The sequence below is a fragment of the Aphelocoma coerulescens genome, chromosome 20 (assembly GCF_041296385.1).
Source record: "Aphelocoma coerulescens isolate FSJ_1873_10779 chromosome 20, UR_Acoe_1.0, whole genome shotgun sequence".
Classification (NCBI taxonomy): Eukaryota; Metazoa; Chordata; class Aves; order Passeriformes; family Corvidae; genus Aphelocoma; species Aphelocoma coerulescens.
This window is the reverse complement of record NC_091033.1, coordinates 15,114,068-15,129,440: the sequence shown is the minus strand read 5'-3', so window position 1 is coordinate 15,129,440 and position 15,373 is coordinate 15,114,068. Positions and strand designations below refer to the sequence as shown.

Genomic DNA, 15,373 nt, shown 5'->3' with positions numbered 1-15,373 from the left:
GGTTCATGTCTTTTTCTCCTCTCTGAAGCCTGCAAGGCCTTGGATTTTGTTTGTGGTTTTTTGGTGGTGGTAGCTCTGTAAAAGCTATAATGCTCTTAGATGGCTTGTGAGATGTCAGAATGAAAATATTAGGTAACTAAGAAAGCAGGACTGTTTATAACCACAGTTGTCAGTCTGTGAAGCCTGGAATATCCTACAGGCCAGCAATGATACATTTTTAAACTCACACAAAACCCATACTGCAAACAAATTAAGGTCTGGATTTGCTACGCAGACTAAATTCCTTTAGGAGTTATGTGGGTATCTGGTCTGTGGGATGCACCAGTCTGTTTGAGATGAGGTTAAACCAAAACTCTGTGTGTAGAGACCCCTAATGTTTGGGCAAATCAAGATCTGGATCTCATCTCAGTGGTTATTTTTCTTAGAGAAGAGCAACTGAGTTAGAACCTCTTGACACTTTAATGAGAGTGTGGTTTATTTCCTGGCACTGACTTTGTTTGATGATACAGATAGCAAAGCTTTGCTTTTGCACAACAGCTGTCAAGAAAAAGCCATTTCACATTCTCAAATGTCTCTATCCTTCCAATAATGTCCAAGGTGCACTTCTGGAGCAGATTGAGTATCTGGGAGGAAAAATAGAGATGGATGTGAAGAAGAAGGGAACTTGAGTTGTTTTCTTACACTGACGCTCCATTCAGTTGTTTCCTGTTTTGGCAGTGAGTGCATGGCTACAAAACAGCAGAAGTAGAGTGCTCCTGCCAGCAGCTCTGAACTTCTTCTGTTATGGGTCATAAATTTCAAGGACAAACTATATTTTGAACTTACTGAAATTTGAGAAGTCTCGTGTAATTCTTTAACCTGGTAGTAAAGTTTGGCTCTTTGATTTCCCTGGCTCTGCTGCAACATTCAAAAGAACCAGAACTGAAAAATCAGTTTTTACCCATTGCAGATGACACTGAAGCAATACGGGAATCTGAGTAGCTGAACTGTGCAGTGGTGCTGTGGTTCAGTGACAGCAGTGCCCTCCTTCTGGGAAGATGCAAAATAAATACACTGGTAAAGTTTGGAAGTGATACAAGTCTGTGTCTTTCTCCCTTCTGGAAGTATACGGCCAAGCCCTGACAGCCATTCAGGTGCAGGTGTTGAACTGAGCATTTGCAGTGTTGGGTTATGTCCCTGATGAAGTGGGTGCAATAAAGGCCTGTGGGGTTTGCTTTCAGAAGTCTCTGCAGTGAGGCATGTTGGAACTAGTCAGTGGTGAGAGACAATCTATAATACCTGCTAGCTGTGATAAACATGGGCCTGGGAAAAATGAGCCCACTTTGCCACGTGTTTCTATGATTTAATATGGCAATCATGCCCAGTTTACATTCTCCTGGGGGGTTATTTCCGTGCTCCCAGCAGCTGACTGGTGTCACAAACCCTCTTACAGCCGCTGTGCCACAGCCTGTTCAGAGTGCCCGGGCGGTGCTGAATTAGCAGGGGGCTTTCTAGGAAAACCATGTTGCAAGTGTGTGATTTCTTATTTACTTATTTATTTTAACATCATGTAATAGTGGTGTTGAACTTTAAACAAGCCTGTCCGTTCCTCTCTGTGCTGCTTGACCTCAGGAAGAAGCTTGACATAGCAGGCAACTGGTTTCTTTTTTTTTGAGGGAGATTAATAAGCAAATCAATAGTGCCATATCTTAGTTGAAAGCAAAACTAGGAGACTAGATAAAATGTTCTCAAAGGATATTAAAATCTACATTTATTTCACTTAGCTGGCTAAAATTCTGCAGCTGCTTGTTAAGATTTATGTTGTGTGATGCAACCATCTGTTCATTTATATGATTTTTAATGACCTTCCTCTTACCTACAAGTTACATCCTCATTTCTTGTTCTTGCCCAAATATCCTGATGTAAAGCTTAATGTAGGATAAGAAATGAAATCTTCCTTGTCAAAGTGGGTTACATGAGCAGTTGTGTGCTTTATATCTTCATGAGGTTCTTTTGTCGGGGAGTTCAGGGCCTCAGTTTGCTCCCTCCCGTGCTGAATCCAAAGACCTTTTCCCATTTGTGTAGAGTAGGTGCTTATTGTGGATCCCTTGGTACTTGCTGGTTTTCTTTTGCTCTTCTCTACAGGTCTTTGCAACCTCATTGAATTGTAGGGGTATTTCCATTCTGAAATCAGCCCATAGTGAAACATCTTGGGAAAAGAGCACCTTCCACTTTACTTTATTGTAACTTTTTTACTCTTCCAGCTTTTCCAGCAGTGTCATGTGTCATCATTTTTTTCAGTGCCAGCTTTAAGAGGAAACCTGTTTTTTAAGCTAAGATTACTTTTTTGTATAAGTCTTTATATAATTTTTGTGAATTGCTCTTTAGTGTGAGTGCCTCAGTAGATGGATTAGGAGCAATTCTGTAGCCCCTGATACGATCTTGGCATTTGCTGCTTCCCGTAGGAGCAGAACTGTTAAAATGACAGTAAATCGTTATCTCTGAGTCTGAGCTGCTCCAGAGTTTATGGTGCAATTAAACAGTGTGATCAAATTGAGCCCTGCTGCAAGGCTTCCCGGGAGTCTGTCTGGCAAAGCTGAAGACACTGAGACTGCACCTTTAGTTTCTGTTCTAAATACTGATACACAAATCTACACAGTGTGCTTGAATGGCTGATGGCGTGGCCGCCTCTTCCTGTGGTCTTACCTAGTATTTACTTGAACATTTTGGGATGCATCTTCTCTTTCTGAATCTCCTGCTGGTGTCTGAACAAGATGGGGAAAGTGTAGCCCAGTGTGCTGTTGTGCTCAGAGCTACAGGAACTTCCCATTTGAAGAACAGGGCTTCAGCAGACTTCCTCTTTCCACCCCCGAAGTATTTGGGGGACAGGGCTTAAAACCAGGAGATGAGTGGCATGAAGTGACTCATGCTCCAAACCCAAAGCATTTGCTTTGGAAAACTGACTTCAGTTCTAGCCCTTCCTCTTTTAAAGTTTTATATTGCACGACCTTTTAAATGAAATGTCAAGCTTCCTTTTTCACAGGCAGGATCTCTGCAGTGTGACTGAGTGTGATTCAAGAAGGTGTTTTGTAACTTCATAAATCCCTGCCTTCATCCACTGCCTTCAGTTCTTGTGACATCACTGGCTTCAAGTGCCTCAGAGCACAGTATCCCATGCTGTGAATGAGTCTGATTTCCCCAGCACGGAGACCTTGTGGTACTGTTGCGGGGATGTTCTGAACCTACCCTAATAGCAGTTGAGTGGAGTCAGTAATTATGTGACTCCAGCAGTAACGGGGACCAGAAGTGTTGGACAAGGCCCATGACGTGGGCACACAGCTGCTGTGGGTAACCTGGCACTGGGTTGTTTCTCTCCAGTCATTTTCTCTGTTAAAGGCAATTGCGTTTCCACTGAAGTCAACTTCACATCCTGGAAGTGACCTTGGATGATACAGTTTCTTTGGTCACTTTAGATGTTCTAGCAACTTCTGTATCAAAAAAAAAAACCCTAACCAAAACTCCAAACCACTTTTCTGCCACGTTGCTGAGGACAGAATGCCCCATCTGATGTCCAGGCATGCCTGCTCTCCAGGATTTTCTCTTTTGCCGTGTTCATCACACTCAGCAGTGAAGTGCTGGGTGCTGGCTGGGTTTTCATACAAGGCAGCGCTTGCCTGTTGCAGTATCTCCATCCCTCTTTTGTTACCATCCCACCCCCACCTCGTGTTTTTTCCTGTTTGTTGAAACATGCTCCAGAAATACATTGCTGTTTTTAAATAGTCTGCTGAAGGCACACAAGTGACTTCTTTCTTTCCATTTTCTCTGTGCCTGTGGGAGTTCAGCATCTCTTAGAACTCCATTATTCTCCAAGTACCTTTAGGCACCATGGCATCTTGAAAAAAACCTGGTCTTTGCTGGTGAGGTAATAGCCAGCTCTCTATTCCCTGCACAATAAATTGCCACTTTCAATTCCTGAAGTACTTGATGTTGGTGTTTGGATCTGTGGAACTCCTGGAGACTGGCAGTAGTTTGTGTGTGCACATACATGTGGATGCTTAAGTGTAATATTTTTGTATTAGAATGCCTTTGTATAATTCCTTTTCTGTAAAGAAGCACTTGATCAATTTCTTTTTAAAAGAGGGGACAGTTTTTTTCAAATTTGTTAATGCTGTGAAACAAAACTGTGTATTAGTGCTGCTGCTAAGTTAGCCCAGTATTTACAGAAAAATTCCTTAGGGATCTTGGTTTGGTTTGCATTTTGATGCTTTTATGATATGAATCTTAAGGGGGGGGGAGTTGGTTTTGGGTGTTAGGGACTTTAACACACATTTGAGAAATGTGGTTAGTGATCTAGAAAACCTTTTTTCATAATGCCCTGGTTTTTTTCTCTTGTTAATCCTGTACAGTCAGTACAGAAGAATAAATCTCTGTAAAGTACAAAGTCACCAACCTAGTGTCAGAGACAAATTTCTGAAAACACCCATTTTAGCTGCCTCATGTTTGAGATATTAGACTGTGGCAGTCCAGATCATATTCTCCAGACTGCATTCTTCATAAGCAGAAATACTGGCAGCCATGTGTTCACTTATAAAAAGCTGGCAGCTGATGTCAGGCCTTATTTCAGTGAGGAGCTGGTTCGGAATACTGTGCTAATTTTGGGCAGGTTTATGTAAATCAGAACTCTTCTCGTGATGTGTCACATTCAGTGTAAATTGGTACATACCTGAATAATGCAGCAGAAGAGATAAACAGGTAATGTGCTGCAGTCCATGGCCCACTTGAAAAAAATCTTAAGCAGTGTACATGATTCTTTATATGCAGAATTGTGCTTACACAGTATTTATTTACAATGTGAAGTTCTGTTTCAACAAATGGGGATGATGTCCAAGGACAGCAGGATTCTTTTTATTTTAACTTCTGAAACTATCTCACAGAGCTGAGCTATTAGATGCATCTGAAAAGAACCCAGCTGAGAGAACCCTAGTGATACGTTTGAGATGCTGCCTGTATTTTAGCTGAGCATGTGAATTGGGTACAGCTGACTTCTACCACTGCAGCTTTGTGACACCTTGCTGATAACTCAAGATAATGATGAAAGTGATCTTAGACAAATCACCTCTGTGTGTGTGTGATGCCAAGCGGGGTAGACAAGTTTTTTCTATCACAATGAATGTTTTCACTGCTGCTGAGTCAGAAGCAGGGTTGATATTTTCACTGATGCTGCAAACAAAGGCTTAAAGCAGTTTATATGGAAGTGCTTTGGGGCAGAGACCCTGCTCCTTCACGAGCTGAAAGGCATGATGTCTGATGAATGTTCTGCTACTTTAGTATGCAAACTAATGATATTTTAATAAGTAATGTTAGTGTTGTATTCTGATAAATTTAAACTCGATTCTTAATTTGATACCCAAAGTGCTTTCTGTCCAGAATTCTCTCACATGAAGATGTGAAGTCAAATGGGTATTTGTCTTAAAATAGCTAATGGTATGAAATTAGATGGATTCATACCTAACAGTTTTGGGTTTTTTTTTGTTTCAGGACATCAGGCATGAAGCCAGTGATTTTCCATGTAAAGTGGCCAAACATCCCAGAAACAAAAATAGAAATAGGTACAGAGATGTCAGCCCCTGTAAGTACGCTTTCTTTTCCATTGTTTGTAAGACTGTTGACCTCTAATGACTTCTAACAGCTAAATGTTCTTTGTAAGGACAAGATTCTGTTAGGTGGATAAGCATCCAAGACAATTCTCTTTGTTAATATATTTATTTATTTATTTGTGAGATTGATGTCGCAGGATGCTTTTATATCCATAGGATTATACTAGAGCAGCATACAGTAGAGTCTGTATTTGTGGGCAGAAATCTGAAGAAAGAAACTTGCTTTACCTTTGAGTTCTTCTGCTAGAGAAGAAAGGTGGCTGAAGTAGCATTTCTAAAATCGCAGGGGTGGTTTCTGTGCAGTGTTCTCAGCTAGCAGAGCATCCTGCCAGGCAGCACAGGTGGCAGCAGTGCCCCTTCTGGGAGCTGGGGAGCAGTCTGGCACAGAACTCTGGCTGCCAGAGATAAAGCTAAGCCCCTAAGCTCGTTGGAACAGAGAAAGAGCAAAGGTGATGCTCCTAGGCCAGAGCTGGGATTTTGAAATGGCTGTGTCCCCTGTGCTGGGGGAATGCATGTCTGAGCACGGGTCCTGTACGAGCCCAGCTCACTGTGCTGGTGCAGCCTGGCTCCTCCTGTGATCCCAGGGCCAGGGACAGTCACTGCCCACGCCTGGCATCCAGGGCTTTGGGCTGCAGGAGGGACAGGGCTGCAGTCACACGGCCAGAGATGATATTTAATGTGTCTGGCACTGCAGGGAGCTCCCAGGGGGTCTCTGAGCAGCCCTCTCTGCACAGGACGGTGCCAGTCCTGGGCCGTGTGTCCCCTGGGGCTGCAGCACTCCTGCACTCAGCGGGTGCTGTCCCAGGCCAGAGTGCTGCTCTGTGGCAGAGAACTTCTGCCTTGGTGCTTCAAAGGTACTGAAGCCTTTGGGGCAGTTGAGCAGAGCAGTAATGTTGCACACAGTTTGCTTTACTAAGCAGTTCTAATATTTGAGATTGTGAATAACAAATTCCTTCTTGCCTGTAGATAATCCTGCTTCCAGTCTGTTTGCTTTCTTGCAAAATGTGGGAACCCTTCTATGTATGGAGTTGGTTTAGTTGGTGGTTTGGTTTTTTTAGTCCCAAGTGGAGCAAGTGACTAACAAAAGAGCAAATAATTTGCATTTGTTGTATTTCTTGAATTTTGATCATTTTTTCTGGACATTAAAGGGTGGTTGGGTTGGGAACAGTAGCTAAATGTCTATAAAAATGAAAGGTGTCTGTCCTATTTGCCCAATATATGTTTAGACAAACCTTTAACAACCTTTAACAAGCTGGATTTGAATGTTTAAGCTGCAAAAGATAAGCAGTTGTGTAATTAGATTTATTTAAAACCAGCAACTTGATAATTGTATAAATAGGTCAGTGTGATCTGGTTTGCAAATTGCAGTGGGGATTATTTCAGATGCAAATGCTTCACTCTTGCAGTGTGTTCTTGGAAGGTGAAGTGTGAGCTGTGCTCACTGCTCTGCTGTTCTTGCAGTACCTGTGCTGTACTCCAGAGTCCCCACCCCCAGTGAGCCCTGCCCTGTCTGGGATTGAGCTCTTTTTATTCTTCAGGACAGCTCAGCTTTTTGACCCTCACATCTGATGAGGATGTGCCTGGATTGTGCTGTGTTGCATATACATTAACCAGTGTTTTCTAATTATGCTGCAGTTGATCACAGTCGAATTAAGCTAAACCAAGGTGACAATGACTATATCAATGCTAGTTTGATAAAAATGGAAGAGGCCCAAAGGAGCTACATCCTAACCCAGGTAATTGCTGGCAGTGGATAATAAAAATCTTATGGTGGCTGGAGTTGTTTTTCATGGGTTTTCTGTTTGTTTTTTTTATTGTAAAGTTACTTAAGTGCATATAAACATCTGTGTGTGTATGAAAGTCACTGCTTTTCCCTGAATCTGTCAATTCCACACCTATCTGTATAACAAATTTAAAAGTACCCAGATACCCTGTTGTCTTATTCTGAGAGCCAGCAACTGTGCCAGGGTTCTTGTTTGTCCTGAAGCCCTGGAGACTGTCCTGATCTCTAATCTTGGCCTTTTTTTTACCCCTTCCTCTCACATTTTAGATAAAGGTAGACTGGGATTAATATTTTCAAGTGACAGCTCTTCCTTCCTGTTTCTAAAGAATAAAGATAAATCTTCTCAGGAAGAAATGGGCAGTGCAGTGTGCAATGTGAAAGTGGTCCTTTGAACACAGCTCTTACTCGCCTTACTTACGGCAGGAGGGTTGATCACAGCAGGGAACTGTATGTGGAATAGTCAAGTGTGCAGCTGACTGGTACTGGTTACCTGTCCTGAGCCAGAGTTTACTGGGTTTGAATGGCTTTATTTAAATCTAGTTGTTCTTTCTGAGGACCTGCTGCTCTGTTTGAGCACAGGAGTGGATGGATGGCAAACCCAAACTTCAGAGCAATAGCTGTGAGTAGAGAATAGCAGAGGAACATAGCAGAAATAAGGAAGTTACAAGGAAATGTACTTTGGGAAGAGATAGTGGTCTTTAAAAGCAATTACCATTTCATTCAGTCCCAGAGCACATCCTTGAAGATTCTGGAAAACCATGTAATTTGTTACTGATTGGGCATCATTTCAGTCTTTTGGATGTTTATCATTTAGTCAAGTAATTTTCAAGTATCATAAGTAAGGATGAGGTATTGCAGGGTAGTTGGACGCAGATGTTATTTCTGCTTTTATTGAGGGGGGTTTATTTCCCCATGACCTTTGTATACCTTTTCTAAGAAAATGCAGCATTTTTCACTCCCAGGTCCGTTCTCACAAACGAGACTGTGTCTCTCTTCCTCTTATGTATGGGGGGAGAAGATTAACCATGCTTTCATGGGTAAATTCATAACATGAAACTTACAGCTGTCTCACTGCATTTTTTTACGGTTTTAAATGAGAAGTTGCTTGTTAGTTGTTTAAATCTATTGCCTTGTGCAGGGACTGTTATTGGAGAAGAGTGCACTGACATTTACAAAAAATAATGCTTATTTCTGGGGATTCTGTCTCTGCAGGGACCTTTGCCAAATACTTGTGGTCACTTTTGGGAGATGGTTTGGGAACAGAAAAGCCGTGGTGTTGTCATGTTGAACAGAGTGATGGAAAAGGGATCTGTAAGTACTCACCCAGTTCTTGCTATGTGTTCATCACATTTATGGTTTTCTGTAATAAAAAACCCAAGTAAAACCAACCCAAAGAATGGGATGGGATGACTGTAAGTTTTGTCTAAGAAATTATACCTGGAATTGAGTACCTGGTGAACTGATCTTAGTGCAGGCAGAAAATCACTCGGTTTGTAATTGTGGGTCTTAATTTCTCATTAATTTGGCTAAAACAGGGCACAAACACAACATGACTCCACAACAGAGACAACAAATGGAAGTCTCTGCTGCTAACCAGGGGGTCTGGAGTTATTCTCAGTGTACACAGATAGGTTGGCTCATTAAGGTCCTGGCATGCAGCAGTCTTTGCAGAACTCATCTCTCTGGGAGATGTTAATAAGAAAATGGCAATTCAGTCAGAAGGAGGTAATGATATTTATGTGTCTCCTGCTTGGTTTTAGATAAAGTGTGCACAGTACTGGCCACGGAAGGAGGAGAAAGAAATGTTTTTTGAAGATACAAACTTGAAATTAACATTGATATCTGAAGATATAAAATCCTACTACACAGTACGACAGCTGGAATTGGAAAACCTGACCGTGAGTACAGGATCTCATCCAGTCCTAGCCCTTGTTCTCCTTGGGGTGAAGTTCATCTCCTCACCAACAAGGGCTTGAAATTGGTGGTCATGAATTGGTCTGGATTTGATGATTCTGCATGAGATGTCATGGAAATGAAACTCTTGGATATTTCTGAGACGTACCTGGGGACACTCCAGGCGGTTTCATGTCTCAGCCATACCCAGAGCGACACAGGCTTCTGAGCTGCACTGAAATAACTGAATTGTAAATATGTAAATTTACTTACCCAATTCCCTTTGGTCCCAGTGGAGACCTTCACAACAAGAGACAATTACTTGTAATTAGTTTCTTGGCTGTGCAGCTATAAAAACTCCCTGAGACTCCCTGAAACTTTGTCCTTGGAATTTAAGTCAGTCCTTCTGACTGGTGTATCCAAACTAAAACTGTTCCCAAACCCTGTTTTTGCAGACCCAGGAAACTCGGGAGATTCTGCACTTTCACTACACCACCTGGCCCGACTTTGGGGTCCCAGAGTCGCCGGCCTCGTTCCTGAATTTCCTGTTCAAGGTGCGGGAGTCGGGCTCGCTGAGCCCCGGGCACGGCCCGGTCGTGGTGCACTGCAGCGCTGGCATCGGGAGGTCGGGCACCTTCTGCCTGGTGGACACCTGTCTGCTGCTGGTAAGGGCCACCTGCAGGGCCACCTCTCCTGCACAGGCACCTTCAGGGGAGCTTTGGTGCAGCCTTAAAGGAGCTGGAGCAGGGGCTGGAGGGGTTCCCTGTGATTTCCTGTTGTTTTACTCTGCTGTTTTGGGAGTGTATTCCAAGGCAGGTCTCGTTCCTAAGTGGCCATTTTGAGTTAGGGGAAGAAAAGTCTCCAGTTTTCAGAGTGATTCGCAAAGACAGGCTTTGCTTTCAGGGAAAGCAGCATTTTTGAGGCCCAGTGTTTTCCCCTGTGTGTTTTTGGAGACCCAGTAAAGAGCTGCTGATACCAATTGTATGTGAGTTCATTCGTTCTGTAATGTGGAGGGTGGTGTGAAGGCCTTACCACAAAGTGAGTCATTGTAGTGAACCTCATCAGAGCAGAAAACGTTTCACGTTTTTATCTGCAGATGGACAAACGGAAAGACCCTTCTTCCGTGGACGTTAAGCAGGTTCTCCTGGAAATGAGGAAGTACAGGATGGGGCTCATCCAGACTGCAGATCAGCTCCGGTTCTCCTACTTAGCTGTTATTGAAGGGGCAAAATTCATCATGGGAGATGCTTCAGTGCAAGTAAGTGCTCCTGGCAGCTCCCAGGGAACTGCAGCAAGTGGGTGGAAGGAACAGGATGGAAAGAAGCTTCCAATGTGGTGCTTGCTTCAGCTTCAGTACATGTTTATGTTATGGGGCTTTTAGGTACAGTGCTTTACAATCTGTCACAACCTAAAGTGCTGCATTTTATTTATTTCCAAAAGTACCTGTGATGTAGCAGGTGCCTCCTGTGCTTTCCAGCACAGTGACTGGGGTGGAGCTGCTGCATCAGCCTCCCCTGACATTTCAGACAGTACAAGTTTTCTAATATGCCTGAAGTTTAAGTGTCATGATTAAATTAATCAGGGTTTTTTATGGTAAGCAGAACTCTAGCAAAATAGATTTTATTTTGTGCTGCTTAGGTTTTTTAGAAGCAGATGGGAATTTCTTGCTTTTATGGCCAATATGTTTTGTGTAGTGGGTGTAGCTTGGGCTTGGAGTTCTTGTGTTTTTCTTGCCTTTTTTTCAATTCAAATGAAGAGCCACTTTAAGAATTAATTAAAATGTGGAGTATAAAGATTCTGCCACAGTAAAGTTTAAAGTTAGAGCAGCTTACATAAGAGAAAAGCTTAACAGGGCTTGTCCTTCCTTGAAGGAGCAGTGGAAAGAGCTCTCCAATGAAGACCTGGAGCCACCCCCTGAACACACCCCCCCACCTCCCAGGCCCCCAAAGAGAACCTCAGAGATGCACAATGGGAGGATGCACGAGCACCCGGAGCTCTTCCCCAAGCACCAGGCAGGGGAGGAGGAGATCAGGCGCTCAGTGAGCAGCGTGGAGGAGGCGGTTCCGGACGGCAGAGCCCGATCAGCTGCGCCCCTGAGCACAGACAGGTAAAGCACTCACTGCCCCCTGAGAACTGGGCTCTGGAGACACAGCCATGGTCAGGGAGTGGGAAAGGGGAGGAGATGCTCAGTTCCGCCTTGAGATGCTCTTTGGGAGCTAGGGCTGAACGAGCAGCCACATTCCGTCCCTCTCTGGCTTTCTGGGCCAGTGCTCGATTTTAGAGCTTTGGTGTTCCCCTGACTGCATGTAGATGTGAGTTGGGTTTCTTCACTGCCTGTCTTGGTGCAGATTTGTGATGACCAATAAAAGCAGGTGGTGGTTATTCTTTAAAGGGCACGGAATCCTCCCAAGCTCTTTCTAAACCCCTGTTGAACAGCCAGATGTGTCCTAACTGGAGACAGGCTGTGTTTGGTGGCTGCTGCAGCTCCAAGAGATTTCCAGCTCTGTAGTGTTCCCTGCCCTTGGAGCACCTGCATGGCTTCTCTCCTCCCTGGCCAATCCAGCATGGAATATTTGTTCCTACCCAGCCCTGAGTGTCCCTTCCTCTGTCCTCAGCACTAGTCACGACACTGAACCCCGGAGGAGAACTGTTGGTGAGAACCCGCGGCTCTCGCCCCACCAGGAGGAGTCCGTGAAGGAAAACTTGGAGGAGGAGGATGAGAACGTGGTGGCAACTTGGAAGCCCTTCCTAGTGAATATCTGCATGTTCACTTTCCTCACAGCAGGAGCTTATCTCTGCTACAGGGTGTGTTTCCATTGACCAGTGCCCAGGAGCCGCCGCGGGAGCCGCTCCCGGCTTGTGCTCAGCTCCTCGGAGCCACTCGAGGCAGGGCAGCCTTGGCTCAGAGCAGGTAGATTTAGGGGGAAAGGCCAGAACTTTGGGTAGGGCTTAACGAGAGAATTGATGCACTAGGGTTTTATCCAGCCCTGTGGTCCCAAGAACATAATATTGTAATCTCAGGGCCTTGAAATATTCAGGAGTGAGCAGAGAAAATGCCAAATAGTCTGTTTTCCTTCTTTTTTTTTTTTTTTAACTAACTAATAGAATTACAACACATTGTTGTTTTTAGCCTTTTTTAAAAAGCCAGTTCATTTTCTTTTGTTTCAGAAAAACTGGGCACAAGTGAAACTTGCTTGTACTCTCCAAGTGTTGTAACCAAATACATGACTTACATTGACAAATTCCCAAAAAAAGAAAAAGAAACCCACATACCTGAAGAATGTAAACTTTTGGAAGGGGAGGTGTGTTTGTGGTTGGTTTTTGGTTTGTTTTTTGTTTTTCTTTTTAACTTGCTTCATCTTTAAAGACTGAGTTGTGGGCAGTGCCTGTGGTATTGATATATTTAATCTTGGCATAACTGTTCCTAAAGAGCTGATTGTTTTACTTGTGTTGATAGAACCAGGCTTCTGCATTTGCTCAGGGTATCCCAACATGTCCAGCTCTTTGATTTTTTTAAAATTTTTTTTTCTTTACTAAGTGTATCTCCTCATTGACTTTTGTTGCACTCTACTTGCACATATGCCTCTTTACATTGCACCATCCTTTCTAAAGCTGTTTTTACTTTTATATTCTGGGTTGGGAGAGGTCGAGGGGAGGGAGAGAAACAGGAAGGGAAATTCAACCAAACCGTGTCCACCAGCACTGGGGCCGTGCCCATGGCCCGTGGCAGGACCAGTCCTTAAACCTCAGCATTTGGAATGTAAAATGCAGTTTCACTCTGCAGCTGCTCCCTCAGGCCCAGCGTGGCCCTGGCGAGGGGCTCTGAGCAGGGAAGCATTGGGGAAATCCAGAGCAATCCCTGCTGGGGCAGCTTCCCTGAGCCAGAACAGCCCAGCAGGAGCCGTGCTGGGCTCTGAACAAATCCCTTGGCTTATGATGCCAGCATTGCTCAAAGCAAAGATTCCAGTCCTGGCTGCAGTTGCGGGGCAGACACGGCTCAGCCCCGTGGGATCCCACAGCAGCCAGGGCTCTGGGGGGGAAGTGCTGGTAAGGGAGGATTGGGGTGTGGGGGCAGGACTGGGACTGGAAGGCAGCATTGCACCAAGCAGCCAGTGCTGTTCCTCTGGGCAGTACCAAATTATTAATAGTTGAAACAATAATAGCAAAGATTTCTTTGCTTGTGTCATGGTGCAGACAGGAGCAAACTCACTCCTGGGAGCTGTAGTGACTGAACTGCCCTGTGACAGCTGATCTGCAGCAGTGTTACTGATTTTTTTTATTTCTAAAGTCTTTCTAGAATTATAGCACTTAACCAGCCCTCAGTGCAGCCCTCGCTGTGGAGGAGCCCAGGGGAATCCCTCCACTCCATATTTATTTTTGCCAAGCTGGCTGTAGGTATAGCTCTTCCTTCAGTGGGTGAGTAGGTGAAGGGGTGGGTGGGGGTGGGAGTTACTTCTATTTTGTGTTTTGTTAAGCTTGCATCAAGGGCTTTTCAAGAGTACAATAATAAATCCTCAGGTAGTACTGGGAATCAATCCTTACCTGTGAGACTGTTGGTCAGACCAGTACTTGAAAGGAGGAATGTTGTAATCAGTCAATATTTAGTTATATTATTGGAAACAGGAAAAATGAGTATAGAAAAATGGTAATATATAATGGCTCATCTGTGTATTTAAGATACATTCTGTGATTGCTTTGTCCCCACTGTTCTCTGCAGCGTGGGCAGGACCCTGCCCTGAGGCACCATTTGTACCCCTTTGTATTAAAGTGCATGTGAAGTCTGCGGTGTCCCGATGAAACACCACGTGCTTGAAAGGTGACAGAACTTATATTCCTGCTTCCTGATGTGCCCAAATGATATTTGCATGACCTGATCCTTAGTGGCTGTGGTTCAGAGGGTGTTGCTGAGTCTCTCTGTTCAGCACTGGACTGATTGGTGTTTATCAGAGCCCATGTACTCACCTAATCCTTGGCATGACTTCCCGTGGGATCCCGTGTGCTCCGTGTGCCCGGTGGTAGCATGTTCCTTTCAGCTGAGTGAGTGTAGTACAGACATTCCAGAGAGTTCAGGCAGCCCTTCCACACCTCCCCTGGCACTGGGACACCTTGGGAAAGAAACAAACCCAACCCACCTCTGGCCATGTTCCCAAGAGGGAATATTTTAAATCTTAGGTATGGCAGGAAAACAGGATCCTTCCTTTGAATACAGAGTTATTCAATTGCAAATTATTCTACCCAGACAAAGTTCCTGCAGCTGACAGAAGAGCTTTGAGCATCCTCTTCCTGCCTGTTTCTTTCCTGTGTTCCAGGCCCAGCTCTGACCCTGCCCCAGGACACAGTGACTGTGCCCCGAGCCCAGGGAGGTGTGGGCAGGGCTGGGAATCCTGAGCTGTGCCCATTTTGTTTGCTGTCCTGTACTGTCTGTGGTAGTTGGGGGGTGTATATACCGTAGCACAGTGGGGTGTTGGGTAACCTGTTCTTGGAAATGGACAAACATCCATGTTAGACTTGTTAGAAAGTTAGTGAGCTGCTCTGCTATCTGCCTTAAGCAAATATTTACTCATCAGGTCTTTCTTTTTTACAGATTGCCATAGAATAAACTTTTATAAAAAAATGTAAAAACTCAACAAAAAAGCTGAATGTTTTGGTATAATACAGTTTCAGGTATCTTGTCTTTTGTGTAAGCCGCTGCTGGGCCTCCCAGGTTAGAGTACAACTGTACAGTTTTTCAATCTCCCATACAAGTTTTCAGTTCTCATTTTAGTTGTAACAATAAAACTCTTTTTTTAAAGAACTCACACAAGTATGGTATTGCTTCTGGGCTGGATCCATGGGCTCCTGCTTGCCCCACGTGCCCATGGGGGCCAGTGGGGGGGGTGTCATAAAAGGTTTTAAATGTTACTGTAAGAACTTCCTGGAGGCAGAGCGCCAGTAAAAGAATGAGACAAGGACCCCAGCTCTCCCTGCCACTTCCATTTCCCTCTGCTGGTCTTTCACATTAACCAGCTAAATTTTAAGGGTGAGAAGTGCAGGAACTCAAGCACCCTGGTAGGTTTCTGCA

General features: G+C 44.3%; 1 protein-coding gene across 1 annotated transcript in view; it reads left to right on the top strand.

Moving 5' to 3' along the window:
- Positions 1–13,737, top strand: part of PTPN1 (protein tyrosine phosphatase non-receptor type 1) — a 30,258-nt gene extending 16,521 nt beyond the window's left edge. Inside the window, exons 2-9 of the mRNA XM_069034151.1 lie at positions 5,518–5,608; positions 7,272–7,372; positions 8,632–8,730; positions 9,180–9,317; positions 9,768–9,977; positions 10,409–10,570; positions 11,184–11,419; positions 11,928–13,737. Coding sequence (XP_068890252.1) covers positions 5,518–5,608; positions 7,272–7,372; positions 8,632–8,730; positions 9,180–9,317; positions 9,768–9,977; positions 10,409–10,570; positions 11,184–11,419; positions 11,928–12,132 — 1,242 coding nt within the window. The 3' untranslated portion in view covers positions 12,133–13,737. The remainder of the gene's footprint in view (positions 1–5,517; positions 5,609–7,271; positions 7,373–8,631; positions 8,731–9,179; positions 9,318–9,767; positions 9,978–10,408; positions 10,571–11,183; positions 11,420–11,927) is intronic.
- Positions 13,738–15,373: the final 1,636 nt, after the last annotated feature.